The following is a 17,082-nucleotide window of genomic DNA, read 5'->3' as shown; positions in this document are numbered from 1 at the left end:
GCTCAAAAGCACCGCGTTTGTTACCAGTCAAGTTTAGCAGAAACTGTAGGCCTACTGACTATCAGTGATTACAAACCGAGGTGACAACAATCTGAAAAAAAAATACCTGACCGCTACTGAAGAGAGATGCAACGTGAGCTGTCACACCTGAGAGAGAGGTTGTGTGTGCACTGCTGCAGTGAACTGTGTGTGCGTACGGGACCGGCGCTATGTGTGACTGGCCTATCACACAACGTGGACACAGTCAGTTACCCAATGAGGATTTTCATTCATCACGAGCACAGATATTGACTCATATTACTCATATAATACTCGTACTCGTCAAAAGTTCTTTATCCTTACCGGATTCTCTTTTCAGCCGAGTATCTGGCTCAACCCTACTGAACAGGCTGTGTATGAAGGTGTGGGGGCTTTAATTGGATCATGTGTGCAAGAGTAGAGCCGGAACAAAAACATGCATATATTTAGCCACACAATATGTTTTCCTGAGTTTACACAATTATTTTTACACTATTGGGACATTCATATTAGTGTGAATATGTGACATTATAATCACTGTGTCTTGGTTAGCCTTATTTCCAAGAATAATTTTTTTTCTGTTAGTGGGATTTATGCAAATTCAAGCATCCATCCATTCCCTTGTGACATTTAAGACTAGCCTGTGGCTAAAAAATTAACTTACTCGTGCTCTCTGGACAAATCAGATTTTTGTGCTTTGGCTCCATTGATAGCTGCTCGCACCTACAGTACATTAAGTGTTCTTAATCTTATTTTTTATTATTATAAATATATGGCAGTAAAAATACAACAGATGTAATAAAGATTATAGAGGTAATAAACTGTAAAACAGATTAAAGCTATAAATAGGATAGCAAGTCTGTAAGGGTGAGTTTTTAATTCTCAGTTGATGAGAGTGATTTGGCCTTTTGGCTTAGCTATTTTGGCTTCAGTCAGCTTCACCACCTGAAATAAAAGGCAGGGCTAGACTGACTGACTGTCAAATCTGTTGAGTTATGCAATGCCATCAACTCACCGCATTCAGATGAGGTATATTCACTACTGACAGCACAAATCCCAAAGCCATGGGGAGGAAGGACCTACATAGGAGAGGGCAAAAATGTGAAATAGAGATAAAACATGTAACTTCAACACAAAATGTCGCAACTCCTCAATAACTTCAAGAAAGTGAATCTGGCAGATTATGAATAGCAAAGATGTTTTCCCATCCCGTTTCCCCACAGCATAGGATGGCAATCAAACCTCGGATTCTGAACATATCCCCAAAAAAGTGCAGCAACCCAGTCGCCAGAATAAAATGCTGGCATTTTACGTTTCTCTAAAATAACAATTGTATTGGTTTGCTGTTTTCACCTCCTGTGGATTATATTTCCTGCTGGTTACAGAAACATGGCTGAACCCTGGTGACTTTGGTCCACTTGTGCAGTGAACAATTTTCACTGCACAATGACTTTTTTTTAACTCGCCCAGAGGGTCTGGGTGAGCCCTCATGACAATGGTTTGTTATTTGTTCTGCAATGTGCTCTTTTCTCCTATCTCTCTCTCACTGTGTCCATCTCTCAACAGGCTGTTCTCATTCAGTATTCGTACAAATTCCTATGAAAAGTATTGCACTATAATTCGTATATAACCCACATAATTGTGAGCCAGAAAGTTGTGATCATGTTACCTATGCGCTGCAGGCTGGTCTCTCTGAGAAAACAAAATAAATGGCGGACATTCCTTTTAGTCTCAGTGGAAAATGCAATATTTTAAGATAGCTTATGCATTCAAATGTGTTTTAATAACATTTCTAGCGGGAAATGTGCATTTTATTTCCAAAATCTTCATTCAGTTAATGTATATGATGTTTACTTTGTCAGTTATTACGAAGATTCTTTCAGGTTTCTATCGTTGCTATGGCTGTTACTATGGACACTGCTACCACTGTCGCTGATGTAGCTTCCGCTCTGAAGTATTTTCCTCACTGTCACCGTGGAAATCTGGGGAGGGAGGCGTGGGGTTAACCTGCTCTCATAGAAATCTGTGAAATGAGCACGACCTCTTCAGTCAGCGAGGATCTGTGCTGGACACACGGATTCTTGGCTTCAAAGACATCACGCTGTGGGTGGTGGTTCATAGATCCCGGAAGTGCAAATTTAATCGATATTCCTGAAAAAGTCTGATTATTAGCCATAACGTTGTAACCATCCAAGGCAGACTTACCACGAGCTGTGAGGTTGTGTAACGATGGCATGTGCTTCTGCTGAGTCCACAAGTCCCGTATAATATCAGCTTTATTTTAAGAAAACACGTTTTATTTGCGATGTCATATCACGGAGAAGCACTAGATTACCCATAATTCTTCAGAGAGGCAGCTACGTATGAGGGAGAAGTGGACCTGGAGGAATACACCCCCTCCGTCCTTGGCTTCATCTCTAAGTGTACTGATGATGTCACCACCACCAGGACAGTAACCTGCTATTCGAACCAGAAGCCCTGGCTGAATGCTGAGGTGAGAGCGCTGCTGAAAGCTAGGGATGCTGCGTTCAGGGCAGGTGAGGCATCAGCACTCAGAGAGGCGAGAAAGGTCTGAATGCAGGCATTGCGAGGGCCAAAGCCACATACGCCCAAAAAATCCAGGGTCACTTCACTACCAATGACCCCCGGCGCATGTGGAAAGGCATCAAGTGCATCACGGACTACAACACCAGGGATGCACAATCCCAAGGGACCCCTCCTTGCCAGATGCACTCAACCACTTTTACGCCCGCTTTGAGGACCCTGACACCCCCCCCAGCACCAGACTCACACCACCACCCGGTGATACGCCCCTCAGTGTGACCACTGCAGACGTGAGGAAGACCCTCCAGGGAATCAACCCCCGCAAAGCTGCAGGCCCTGACAACATCCCAGGACGGGTACTGAGGGACTGTGCACACCAGCTATCTGAGGTGCTGACGGACATCTTTAACACCTCACTGTCACTGTCATCTGTCCCCACCTGCCTAAAGACTGCCCCAATTGTCCCTGTCCCCAAGTGCTCCACAGTGACATGTCTAAATGACTACCGACCCATAGCCCTAACCCCGGTAGTCATGAAGTGCTTTGAAAGGCTGGTCATGGCCCACATCAAGGACTCCATCGACATCACTGTGGACCCCCATCAATATGCCTACAGGAAAAACCGCTCCACTGATGACGCCATTTCATCGGTGGTCCACACAACCCTCACCCATCTGGAGAGCAGGAACTCCTACGTCCGTCTGCTCTTCCTGGATTTCTCCTCTGCCTTCAACACCATCATCCCTCAGACCCTGGTGCAGAAGCTCTCCTCCCTTGGACTGAGTCCCACACTGGGGAACTGGGTCCTGGACTTCCTGACCAACAGACCTCAGACTGTCAGGATCCACAACACCGTCTCCTCCCCCATCACCCTCAGCACTGGCTCGCCACAGGGCTGTGTGCTGAGCCCCCTCCTGTTCACTCTGCTGACGTATGACTGCTCGGCGAGACACCCCAGCTGTCATATAGTGAAGTTTGCGGACGACACAGCAGTAGTGGGACGCATCACTAACAGCGATGAGTCCGAATACAGAGAGGAGGTGGAACACCTGGTGCAGTGGTGCAGTGAAAACAACCTCTGCATCAACGTGAAAAAGACAAAGGAGATGGTGGTGGATTTCAGAAGGGACAAGCGCCCTCTCCCTCCCCTGCACATCGGAGGAGCAGCTGTGGAAGTGGTCTCCAGCTTCAGGTACCTGGGTGTGCACATATCCAGTTACCTCACCTGGAGCGCCAACACTTCCCGTCTGGTCAGGAAGGCCCACCAGCGTCTCTACTTCCTCAGGAAGCTGCGGAAGGCTGGACTGGGGAGCTCCGTCCTGAGGAGCTTCTACCACTGTGCGGTGGAGAGCATCCTCTGCACCTGCATCACCGTGTGGCACGGCAGCTGCACTGCTGCTGAGAGGAAGGCTCTGCAGAGGGTGGTGAAGGCTGCACAGAGGACTGTGGGGAGCAGCCTTCCCACCACCTCGGACCTCTACACCTCACGATGCAGGGGGAGGGCCCTCCGCATCTTGAAGGACTCCACCCATCCCGCTCACAGTCTGTTTCAGCCCCTCCCCTCAGGCAGGCGGCTGAGGAGCATCCAGAGTAAGACCACCAGGCTCAGAAACAGCTTCTTCCCTGCAGCTGTCAGACTGTTGAACTCGAGCCATGCTCTGTAGTCTCCCATCTCATTCTCTCTCTCTCCCTTCTCCTGCACAAATCACTTTCCACCATAAGTGCAATATTACTAACATGCGTGTCTAGCACTAAGCTAATTCTGCACTGACCAAGTCCAACAGTTCCATGAATCCCAGTCCCGGGCATCAGGTTCTGTGGCTTGGTCCATTCTATACTACACTGTCTATATTATATATAGGCTTATACCGGGACCTGAGGCTTATACCGAGACCTGAGTGCTAATTTCGTACCACTAGCATGTAAGTGTGAACTGGTATGACAATAAAGTTCCTTGAATCCTTGAATCCTTGAATCCTTGAATCCTAATGTTTATCAGCGACGTGTCTGATTTGACTTTCATCAATAAAGTCATTCATCAATAAAGTCCGCCATTTTTCTTAAGGCTCTCACTTCGGGGCTCGCTCATGCCCGCTGATCGCTCATGCTGCTGGAAATTCATAGGAATATGCACGAAAATTTGTGCATAACTTTTCGTATGATATCATACGAACCGTTTCATGAGAATACATTGCTCTCAACCCTTCCTCATTGAGGCTGATGACCACCCACCCAAAGCCAGGGTCTGGTCAAGGTATTTGGCCCTGTTAAAAGGTTTTTTTTTTCCTCGCCACTGTCGCCCTGTGCTTGCTCTTAGGGAAGATTTTGGTCCATGAATTTAGCTAACAACTGTTGGGTTTCTGTAAAGTATCTCAAGATAACTTCTGTTATGACAGGGTATCCGCGGGGTCTTGAAAAGTATTAAAAGGTGATAAATCAGTTTTGGGAAAATTAAGACCCTTAAAAAGTATTAAAGTCTTATCACGACTTTATAAAGTCTTAAATTTTTAAAGTAGTTTTTCTGAATTAGCTGTCCAAGAGTTTGAGAACCAAAAACATCGTAAAAGTGTGTGAATTTATTCATTTTTATTAAAAAAACAAAGATGAACAGGTACATAAAAAAATAGGCTATTGTGGGTGTGTTCGTAAATTGTCTCTGAGAGCGCCAGAGCAAGCGGGCGGGCGGACGGGTGGAAATTCAGAAGCACAAAGTACGCTCTGGCGCTCTCAGTACATATTACGAACGCACCGAAATGTTACATGAATCCATGCATTCAACTTAACTAGGGCGGAATAGCGGAGTTAAGGCTGAATTATGCTTCTGCGTAAGCGTAGCGTACGGGGGTTGTGCGACCGCCGCAGAGCCTTGCCGTGCACCTCCGAAAAATTGTAACTACGCAGACCCCACGTAGCCCGAAACGCAGGCCCCCCACAGACAACAAGAGCTATGATTGGTCCGCCGAACTACAGCATTTCGCCCCTCCGGTGTCACGTCCAGTTGTTGTGCCGGCAGCGTCATTTTTAAAAGAACTGCTGTTGTGATCACATCTCGACTTGTCAGTTAATTTCAAATTGTTTGGAAAGTTTGGATCATGCTGGATCTGGATCTACTGCTGCTCCTTTTAAAAATAGCGCTGCTGGCACCACGACAGGTAGAGGAGTGACCATACGCCACAGGGTGTATGTAGGTCTGCCGAAAAAAAAAAAACGCCCTATAGCGTTTGGTGGAGAATTGCTTGGCGTGGTTCGCAGAGGTATGTTGGACACACACGCCCTGCGTGGCGACTGCATGCGCGTTGTGTCGAGTGCCTGAAGAACCATAATCCGGCCTTTAGCCAGATAAAAAGGAATCTATTTTTAATGCGGAATTTGACATAATTTGAATGAAATGCTGTTTTTGTGTGGAATATGAACGTATGTTTGGGGAGAATTACATGGAGGGAAGCAAATCTGGGTGGCACAACCCCTCCAGTCGTTTCACCTGCACCTGCACCACCAAGAAAAAAAAAAATTCAACACCTGCACCGGCACCGTATGAGTCCAAAAGGCAAAGACAATGTCCAGGCTACAGGCTACAGCGCACTGACATGGATTGTGTAACAAAGTGAAGAGTTGCCACTCTACTCTATTTTCACTGGCTAACAGCAGCACACTGGCTTAGCTTGTCTATTCAGAGAAGAGGTATCACTTCAGCTTATTTTTCAATCTATGTTATCACAGGCATACTGCTGCTCATTCACACAGGCAGACTACTGCTCATGGTAGTTGAATTGTTAGGTCCCTTTGATAATTAATTTACATTTTTCAAACAAATAATAATTTGGCATCTACTCCTTCAAGATAATTTATTATGTTCTACAAGTCATAAACATACACTAACACTACATACCGAGTGTTTGAGCAACATATCTCCTCTGTGCTACAAAAGATCTGAGCCAAATTGGTTTAAAATCAGTTAATAAGTCTGTAACGTAACAAAATGTGGAAAAAGTGAAGGGTTGTGAATACTTTCTGGTGGCACTGTATGCATAAAGGATCCAGCAAGTCCATCCATACATAGAGTGCATATTGATGAAGGGACAAGTTTCATCAAAAATCTTCTCCAGGGAGTGTAGGTTTGATGTAAGAACTTGAGATTAATCTATTGGTGATTGGAATTTTTGGAGAGGTCAACTATGCTTTTCCAGATGTTATCCTAATGTAGAGATTAATTTTCTGTCAGGTGTTCAAGATCTTTGGCCCATACACGTTCTGTAGGTTTATGTGAAGATACAGAAAACAGTGAATACAGTTTAGATACTAATTTCTTTGTGACCTTGTGTATTCAGAGTAGAGTGTAGGTGATAGGGATGAGCCGGATACTCGGCTGAAACGAGTATCCGGTACGGATATAGCACTTTTGCCAAGTATGAGTATGATCCGAGTAGTGTTGCAAAATTCCCAGAATTTTCAAAGTTGGAAAATTTCCATGGGAATTTTCAGAAATTAATGGGAATTAACGGGAATAAACGGGAATTTTGGGGGAATTTTCGGGAATTTATATTCACTGCATTCACCCGGTCATATACATATATACATAATAAACATTTTGGTTTGTTATAAGCAGATATGCATGCAAACATGTTACATTATAATGAATTTCCAGGGAATTTTCCCTCACTGAGTCAAACTGTCGTGAATATTGGCATAACTAGTGTACGAAATAAGGGGGAGCAAAGGGGAGCACAGCTCCCCTGGTGGTGACATGAGCTCCCCTGGCTGGAAACATTGTGAAATTTTGGGGGAGCCATGCCTGCTCGGTGCCGGACAGCACCACACGGTGTGCGTGGCCGCCCGGTCAGGTCTGCCGGATCTGGTTGATTATTATTATCAGTTGATTATTGGCTGTGCAATGCCACAATTCGCAGTTAATCCACGTATATCCACGTTCGCGTGCTGCATGCGTGACAGTATATGTGCTTGTGCATGAGCGCCCTACTGGAGCTCACCCCCTCCAACCAGAGTAATTTTAAGTTTATTTAATTAAACAGTCAAATGTTACTTTGGTGGTCCGTGGATTAATTTTTATCATGTGGATTGAAGTTTGCGTAGCCCATATAAATGCTCGGGAAATCTGTTGTTCAAATGAAATTAACCTGATCCATCGGGGCGTTTTATGTAAATATCCTACATTAAGATATTAATGGTATCACCCGTGTGCAACGACCAGCAGTTCTACAGCGTTAGTAAGAGGTGTAGGCTATTAATTCAGGCATAGGACTGTGTGCAGTACTATTGTTAATATGTGCATATGAAGTGGTTCAAACTACCCATTAAAATGCATAGAAATGCAGGAAATTGAATCGTGATGCTGATGTGACGATCGTCTGTCTCAGTGGAAGTGCTGTAGCCTAGTGGAGTATAGGCTACTGATTGATGATGATCAAATGTGCTCGAAATTATTTGCATATGTGAATCATGTTGGACAGTTGAATTTGCGACGTTTTGCGATATTGCGACCTTTTTCAAGCAAAAATATTTTTGCAGAAAAGCTTGAAATTGCTTGAAATATTTTTTCAAGCAAAAATATTTTTGCTTGAAAACGGTCTATGACCGAAACGTCGCAATAAACTCTTTGTTCTGGAAGTTGGCCAGTGTGCGGGAATTTATCCTTCAGTTACTTTGGACTGGTTTGTCCTTTTCCGACACACCTGCCCAAGGAGTAGATGTGCGAAGTTTTTTGCTGTTCACTGTAGTTCATAAAAAATAAATATAGTAGTAGTATAAATATTACAAATTAAGCTATATCTATCTATCTATCTATCTATACACTATATATACACTCTCTAGTACTTCATAATTGCCTACTGCATGTGTTGTATTAATTGATGCACTTAAGAATATTCATGTTCTGTGTTTGTAAAAAACTTGTTCTGTAAATAGTTTGTTTACTATTGTGATCAAAAACATTGGTCTGAAGCTTCTGAGGTTATTCTGTAAATAGTTTTCAAATAAACAATAAATATAGCAACTTCTGATCAACCAGTATCAATTTCAGGCTTAAAATAACCTACCGGTTAAGCCCCACCCATTTCCGGTCAAACCCCACCAACTTCCGACGTAAGCCCCACCCACTCCGAGTACAGATACGGATAATGTAGATGGTTAAACAGATACAGATACAGATTGTGGCGTACTCGCTCATCCCTAGTAGGTGATGTGTTTTCAGTGGTTCATTCCATGGAACACTGTATACCTTGAATGATGATCTAAATTGTAGAAGAAAAAAATGATGATCCAGATAAGTCATAATTAACACAAATATTGTTAAATGATCTCAGACAATTCTGGTTAAAGATATCTGCCATTTTGTGTACACCTTTGTTTGCCGACATATTTGATGAAAAAGGAATACCCCCAGTGAGTAATAAACAGTTGTTTAAAATAGGGCTATTGAGATGCCATTTGGGATCTATTTTGGACTCCTTTTCTGTTTTACGCCAAGTCTGCCGCAAAATGATATAACTGAACCAAGATGGAGTTTAGACTGCTTGAGGGAAGAATAAACCAAATCTTCTAATCTACGAAGAAAGGCAAGGTTTTCTTCAATAGCTTTCCAGGATACTGTTATCTCAACCCTTCTGGTCAAGGCAGATGACTGCCCAACAAGAGCTGGGTTCTGCTCTAGGTTTTTGGCCCTGTTTAAAGGGTTTTTTTTAATTTGCCACTGTCACCTTGTACTTGCTCTTGGGAGAGATTCTGGTCCATGGATTTGGCCAATATCTGTTTAGTTTCTGTCTGTAAGGCGTGCTGCTCCATTCAAGGTACCAGTTTGAAAAGGCTGTCCCAGAGAGAAGTTAGCGAAGATATCCAACTCCCCATGCTGACAGGCAGAAACCGGTAATGATCATGTACCAGGGCAAGGAGGACCAAAGAGAATGTGCACTCATATTTTTAAAAATGGGAGTCAGAATTAGCTGGTGCTGAATTACAAAATGTGCACTGATACAATAGGAGAAATTCCATTTTCCCTGGAACCTTCCCTGCTGTTCCAGAGCTCTTCCAGTGAGACTGGCACATGGGATTCCCTCATTTGTGCCCACACATCACAGGTGTCTTTCATCAAACTGGCCACAGTTGACACAACAAGGTAGAAACTTGAGGCAACAGTGGTGAAAGAATCCCCATTGCTGAGGAATCTGGGGGAGATGGGAGGAGAAGGGTTAGTCTTTGCCTACAACAAACAAAATCTAAGATAACAATTTGATCCACATTTGTGCCAGTATGTTATGATTTTCTGAACTAACTGATATAATTTTACATTATCAGTAAAAAAGAGACAGTGCTCTTATTCTCTCTATATATACAGGTAGACATAGAAGTTATGATTGCAATATCAGAAGCACGTAGGCTAACATTCTTTTGAAATTGCACTCATGTCCTGGTGCAATCACTCACTAATTTAACATAATGTGGGCATACTGTTTACACTCACAGTCTGCTGCGGGACCTACTAGATCAAAGGTCTGTGTACTGCTACCACCTATTGGACTATGATTTTAGCAATCTAGCAGTAAACCAAGTTTACAATGTGTCGCCAGAGATCAAGGACAAATCCAAGCCAAGCAGGGTGTTCACCCAGCTTAAATATAGCCAGAGATTAATAACTTTCAATAAAAAACTAGACAAGATTGGGGGTGCAGCAATTAGTCTTCATTGCCACCAAAACTGATAACAAAATTAGTTGCTGACAAATGTAATTGTCGATAATTAGTTGGTTACATCATCACCCCTTTTTTCATGCTGTGTGCGGATCTGACATTGCTGAGAGTAATGCATGCCAATAAGTGACTGGGAAGCAATAGGTAGACACAAAATGTTGCAAAACGCCAGCAGACAATGCAACACCATCATGTTTCAAAACTTCAAAGGTCTGGGAGTATTTTCCCCTAAACCCTGTAAAGAGGAGGATTGGCTACAAGATTTTTAAAATGGACCTTGCATATCACAGGAGCACATTGGTCATGCACAAACATTTGAAAAGAAAGCACATCAGACTTGTGGATGATGTAAACTCCTCCAAGGAAATAATTAACTTTGCAGATAGCTAATGTGAGCTATATAAAGACGGAGCTGTCTTGGCTTTTAACCTCCCAATGGCAAGTCCCAGGAGGAAGGGACTAGCCATAGGGACTTGCCATCGCTCTGCGTCAGTGTTCAATCGACTTCATTATACCAAAGAAAATGTGGTTGTGCTGAATCAGGTCTTTTTTTTTTTCTTCTTTAATCTTTTGTATTATTAGAGGCTAAATCAGCAGCAGTTTAACCCATTTAATCCCACCGGTCACAATAGTGACCGTAAAAAAATGTTTCATTTCTAAGGCTATAAAAATGTTACTGAATGATCTATCAATGCATTTCCAGCAAATATTGAAATAAGAAAGGGTCTCAATGAAATATGTGCAGTGTCACATGTTTACTGTAAATTGTCACATGACCAGAGCTGTTTACTTCCTGTTTGCGCCAAGAGAAGAGGATGGCAGCAACAAAGCTCCCAAAGAAAAGCTTAGTAAAGTATGTTAACATAAAGAGAGGACATAGATTTTTGGTACACATCATGTTTAAAGTGTCTAGTATTGATGTATGCATTTGAAATTACACAACTTTGTTCAGTGTGGTCATAGAACTCACAAGCATGTCACCGGCAACAATAGTGACCGGTGGGATAAACCATTGTATCTACATGCTAATACAGATAGGCTAACTGTTCTACCTAACTTTCTGCTGCTACCTACCTTTCTGCCTAACTTTACACACACACCACACACGCACACAGACACACACACACACACACGGACCCCAGGAAGACTAGCTAGCCAACTACAGTTGTGTTCAAAATTATTCAACCCCCATTGCAGTAAAGGGTTTTAGGAAATTTAACATTTATTTATTTATTTTTTAATCTTTTTTTATAATGAAATCTTACAAGGACTTGTAAATTAGCTAAATGCAACTAAAATTACAAAAATGCTTTTTCTAATACACTAACAAATGTCATTTTTGTGATTTCCTCATTGACAAAATTATTCAACCCCTTAAAGATTACCACTCTTAAGAACAGAGGTCTCAATCAGGTGTTGAAAACACCTGTAGATGTGAAAAGAACCATAACGAGCAATTATTAAGCAGATTTAAAAGGACTGGTGAAGGCCAGGGGATGGTCAAAGAAGTCAAGAGAGGAGGTAATTTCTCTTCATTAGCAAGGATATGGATACAAAAAGATAGCAAAGACATTAAACATTCCAAGAGACACAACTGGATGCATAATTTGCAAGTCTAAAGCTAAAGGCACAGTGGAAACGCTACATGGGCGTGGCAGAAAGAGGATGCTGTCAGTGATTGCTGTCCGGTACCTGAAACAAAAGGTGGAGAAAAATCCGTGGGCGACAGCTGAGGAACTGCGACAGGACTTGCCAGAGGGAGGTATTCATGTTTCGGCCCAGACAATAAGGCGCACACTGCGGGATGAAGGCCTCCATGCCAGAACTCCCAGGTGCACTCCCCTGCTGACTCCAAAGCGCAAGAAGAATCGACTCCAGTATGCCAAAAACCACGTGGACAAACCACAAAGGTTTTGGGATACTGTTCTCTGGAGCGACGAGACAAAATTGGAAATCTTTGGGCCTATGGATCAATGATATGTCTGGAGGAGGAAGAACGAGGCCTATAAAGAAAAGAACACCTTGCCTACTGTGAAGCATGGCAGTGGGTCAGTTATGCTCTGGGGCTGTTTCGCTTCTTCAGGTACAGGGAATCTCCAGCGTGTGCAAGGTACCATGAATTCAGTTAACTACCAGGAGATCTTGGGTGCAAATGTCATGCAATCAGTGACAAAGCTGAAGCTTGGGAGACGTTGGACCTTCCATCAGCACAACAATCCTAAGCATACCTCCAAATCTACCATGGCTTGGTTGCAGAAGAAGGGCTGGAAGATTCTGGAGTGGCCATCGCAATCACCCGGCTTGAATCCCATAGAAAATCTCTGGTGGAACTTGAAGAAGGCAGTTGCAGCACGCAAGCCCAAGAATGTCAATGAACTGGAGGCCTTTGCCCTTGAGGAATGGGCTAAGATACCTGTAGATCACTGCAAGAAACTTGTGTCAAGCTATGTTTCATGTCTGAAGGACATTACCTACTGCCAAAGGGTATTGTACTAAGTACTAAGGATGTATGTGACTAAAAGGTTGAATAATTTTGTCAATGAGGTAATCACAGAAAGGACATTTTTTTGGTATAATAGAAAAAATATTGTTGTAATTTAAGTTGCATTTGTCTGTTTTACAAGTCCTTATTTGATCTGATTATGAACAAGATAAAAAATAAATGTCAAACTTGCTAAAACACTTTACTGCAGTGGGGGTTGAATAATTTTGAACACAACTGTAATTCTACCTAACTTTACACACACACACACACACACACACACACACAAACTGCATAGGTCAAATAGGCCTATATTCAGTCTGTCCAATGGTTGATACAACACATTATCCCACCGGTCACAATTGTGACCGATCATAAAACACACTTTTTCACACACTTTTCCATGAAAATTTCTAAAAATTATGATTGATTGTTTCAAAGGGCTACTAATGACACATGATTTGGATATTTTTGTGTCTGGGAAAAATTTGGGAATAAATGGGTCAATAAGAGATATTTTTGAATGAAGTCATATCAAATTTATTGTTAGTTAACACATGCTTAAAACAACCTCCAAATAAATTTAAAAGCTTGATAGCTAAATTAGAGCCATTTAGTAATTATGTAATTAATTATCTGATTAGTTAACTAATCTTTTTTCAGTAATTGATGAATAGTCAACTATCAAAATAGTCGTTAGTTGCAGCCCTAGACAACATTATAAACATCAATATGCTACAGTATATGTTAACAAATTATATGAAAGAACAACATCGCTCCTACACATACACAAACACATACAAAGAGTATGACAGCATACAGCCACTTAATCAAGTTGCTCTTTTGGTAGACTGCCGGTTAAAAAAGAATTGGGTTTAGGTTCATGTCAAGAAGTTTGGCTCCTTCTAACATCAGATTTGTTCTCAGTCTCACAATGAAGTGAGCCTGGCATCATTTATGCAGTTGGATGCAGTGCCTTCTGTTCTGATGAAATTACAGGCCATATGCCTGTCTCTACAAAAATGTCAACAGTGAATTAATATATTGTTAAAAAAAATGGCAGACCATGCTGAATTTGTTATGACTGTGTGTTTAAAAGGAGAATAAACAAGATTAGATAGATAACTATGGTAGCTTAGGTTATACAACTTAACTCAGATTGACAGCCAGGTGCTGGGTCAATAGGATCCTGGTAGTTGGCCCTGTGCCTCCTCAGTTGCAGCCCTAGCATCCCCAGAGGGGCCTCAAACTGCCCCATCGTGGTAGAGCCTCAGCTCCTGTATGAGGCAGTGAAACACTGCTTCTCTTTCATGACTTTATTAAGTAGGATGTACCCAAAATCTCCTCTTCTTTTTCCTAGAAGCTAAGAACCTCCACCTGATCTTTGACTATGCCTTTAAATTTGAAAAACAGGTAAAGGCCACAGTAAGATCCAGGAAGAGGGACCATATTAGTCCTATTCTAGCCTTCCTTCACTGGCTTTCAGTACACTTTAGGATTGATCAGGATTATCAATCAATCAATCAATCAAATTTATTTATAAAGCACATTTAAAAACAACCCAAGTTGACCAAAGTGCTGTACAGTTAAAAATGAATAAAATAAGTACAATGTTAAAAATGCATGACATAAATACAAGAAGTAAAGTCATAATCAAAACAAAAACAACAGTCAACAAGGATCAAGGCACACAAACAGCAATATCAGGTGGACTCAAAAGCTATACTAAAAAGGTATGTTTTTAGCCTGGATTTAAAAGAGTCAATGGAGGGGGCAGATCTGACAGAGGGGGGAACGCTGTTCCAGAGTCTGGGGGCAGTGGCAATAAAGGCACGGTCACCCCTGAGTTTAAAATTAGTCTGTGGGACAGTTAAAAGCCCCAGGTCAGCTGACCTGAGGGGCCTGGAGGGGGAGTAGGGAATTAAAAGTTCTGTCAAGTAGGAGGGGGCTGCTCCATTCAGGGCTTTGTAAGCAAATAAAAGAATTTTAAAATCGATACGGTATCTCACTGGCAGCCAGTGGAGAGAGGCTAGGACAGGAGTAATGTGGTCCTTCTTTCGGGTACCTGTCAGGAGTCTGGATGCAGCGTTTTGTACCAGTTGTAAACGGGAGAGAGATGAGTGAGTGATACCAGTGTATAGGGAGTTGCAGTAGTCCAGGCGGGAAGAAATGAAGGCATGGATGACTTTTTCAAGGTCTGTAAAGGTGAGGAATGGTTTGATTATTGAGATGGTGCGAAGTTGAAAAAAGCTGGCTTTGACTACTGAGTTTACCTGTTTATCAAATTTGAGTGCTGGATCGAAGGTGACACCGAGGTTTTTGACGTGAGGTTTGATGAGGGTGGACAGGTTGCCAAGACTGTTGGATATTGGGTTGGTGTTGTCAGGGGGGCCAAAGAGGATGATTTCAGATTTAGCTTCGTTTAATTGAAGAAAGTTTTCTTCCATCCAGGACTTTATTTCACTGATGCAGTTGAAGATGTTGGTGATTATGGATTGGTCATTTGGTTTGAGTGGCAGATAGAGCTGGGTGTCATCGGCGTAGCAGTGGAAAGAGATGTTATATTTTTGGATGATTTGACCGAGGGGAAGCATGTATATGGAAAAAAGAATGGGACCTAGGATTGAACCTTGTGGAACCCCACAGGAGAGAGCAGCTGGGGGGGAGGAGAGAGTGCCAATGTTAACGGAGAAGGTTCTGTTGTTGAGGTAGGATCTGAACCAGTTCAGAGCAGTGCCATTGATTCCAGCGGAATGGTGGAGACGGTCTATTAATATGTTATGGTCCACTGTGTCGAAAGCAGCGCTGAGGTTGAGGAGAATGAGGATGGCACAGTTTCCGGAGTCAATGGAGAGGAGCAGACCATTGTGGATTCTTAACAGGGCAGATTCTGTGCTATGATTAGACTTAAAACCAGACTGAAATTTTTCCAGGATGTTATTATGATCTAGGTAGAGCAGAAACTGCTTGAGAATGACCTTTTCAAGGACTTTAGCCAGGAATGGGAGTTTCGAAGTAGGTCTGTAGCTATTGGGCTGTGTGGGATCCGTGTTGGGTTTTTTCAGGAGAGGCTGGACGACTGCATGCTTGAAACAGGTTGGGACGGTACTGGTGGTGATGGAGCTGTTGATGATGGAGAGGATGTTTGGTCCAGTGATGTCAAAGACGTCCTTCAGGAGAGCGGTGGGAATGATGTCAAGAGGGCAGGTGGCTGGTTTCATGCTGGTGACAATGTGTGTGAGAGTGGGTAAAGAGATGGGTTTGAAAGAGTCCAGTTTGGATGAACAGGCCAGAAAAACAGCTGTGTTCCGGTAAGAGGGGTGGATGTTGTTCCTGATGGAATCTACTTTGTCTATAAAAAAACTTTAAAAAATCCTCAAATTTGGCAGGAGATGCAACAAGACTGGTGTTGGGAGGAGGACAGATGATGGAGTTTATGGTGTTAAAAAGGACCTTTGGATCATGGGAGCTATTGGAAATTAAGTTTGAAAAATATTTGGTTCTTGCCAACTTGACTGCTTCCTGATATTTGTGTAAGTAGTTTCTTAGAATCTGAAAGGAGATTTGCAGTTTCCATTTTCTTTCTGCCTTTCTGCATGATTGCCTGAGAGCACGGATGTTGATTGTTGTTAAGCCAGGGGTGAGTTTTGTTTTTGGATTTTCTGAGTTTGAGTGGAGCAACAGAGTCTAGGATGTCGGCACAGGTCGAGTTGAAATGGGTGATTAATTCCTCTGTGAGCAGGGGGGAGGGTGGAGAGACATCAGAGTTCCGGGAAGATGAGGATGAAAAAGCCTCAGTGAACTGTCTGGCTGTGGAGGAGGATATTATACTGGAGTATGAGGCAGGTAGTTGAGGTTTAGGGTCTGAATGAAGCATGGTAGAGAACTTGATGCACAGCTGACATCCCTAACTCCTCTACAGTCAGAGTGGGAGTGGTCAAGCCAAGCATAAAAACTAAGTCTAAAGTGTGGCCGAGGTTATGGGTTGGGCCTGAGACTCATTGCATAAAGTTGAAAGACTCCATGATGCAGATAAAGTCAGAGGCTTTGGTGTTTGATGCAGTGTCAACATGAAAATTAAAATCTCCAGTGATTAAGATTTTATCATGTAGTAAAACAACTGAAGATAAAAGCTCAGAGAGCTCAGTAAGGAAAGTGGCATCCGGTCTGGGGGGGGCAGTAGACAACAGCACACAGGACTGGGCATGAGTTACTGGTTTTAAACATCAGAACTTCAAAGCTTGAATAAACATCAGTGGCAATGAGTGTGCAGTTAAATGAGGCTCCAGGCCTCCTCCTCGGCCATTCAGCCGCGGGAAGCTGAAAAAAGAATACTTC

The 17,082-nt window shown here is 42.8% G+C and overlaps 1 protein-coding gene across 1 annotated transcript in view; it reads right to left on the bottom strand.

Annotated features, from left to right (window-relative positions):
• Nucleotides 1–207: 207 nt before the first annotated feature.
• The window catches only part of golt1a (golgi transport 1A), a 29,602-nt gene continuing 12,727 nt past the window's right edge, over nucleotides 208–17,082 (bottom strand). Inside the window, exons 4-5 of the mRNA XM_030051409.1 lie at nucleotides 1,034–1,097; nucleotides 208–222 (exon numbers count right to left, since the gene is read on the bottom strand). Coding sequence (XP_029907269.1) covers nucleotides 208–222; nucleotides 1,034–1,097 — 79 coding nt within the window. The remainder of the gene's footprint in view (nucleotides 223–1,033; nucleotides 1,098–17,082) is intronic.

This window comes from Myripristis murdjan, chromosome 5 (genome assembly GCF_902150065.1).
Source record: "Myripristis murdjan chromosome 5, fMyrMur1.1, whole genome shotgun sequence".
NCBI lineage: Eukaryota > Metazoa > Chordata > Actinopteri > Holocentriformes > Holocentridae > Myripristis > Myripristis murdjan.
The sequence above is the reverse complement of the archived record's forward strand: the minus strand, read 5'-3'. Positions and strand labels throughout refer to the sequence as shown.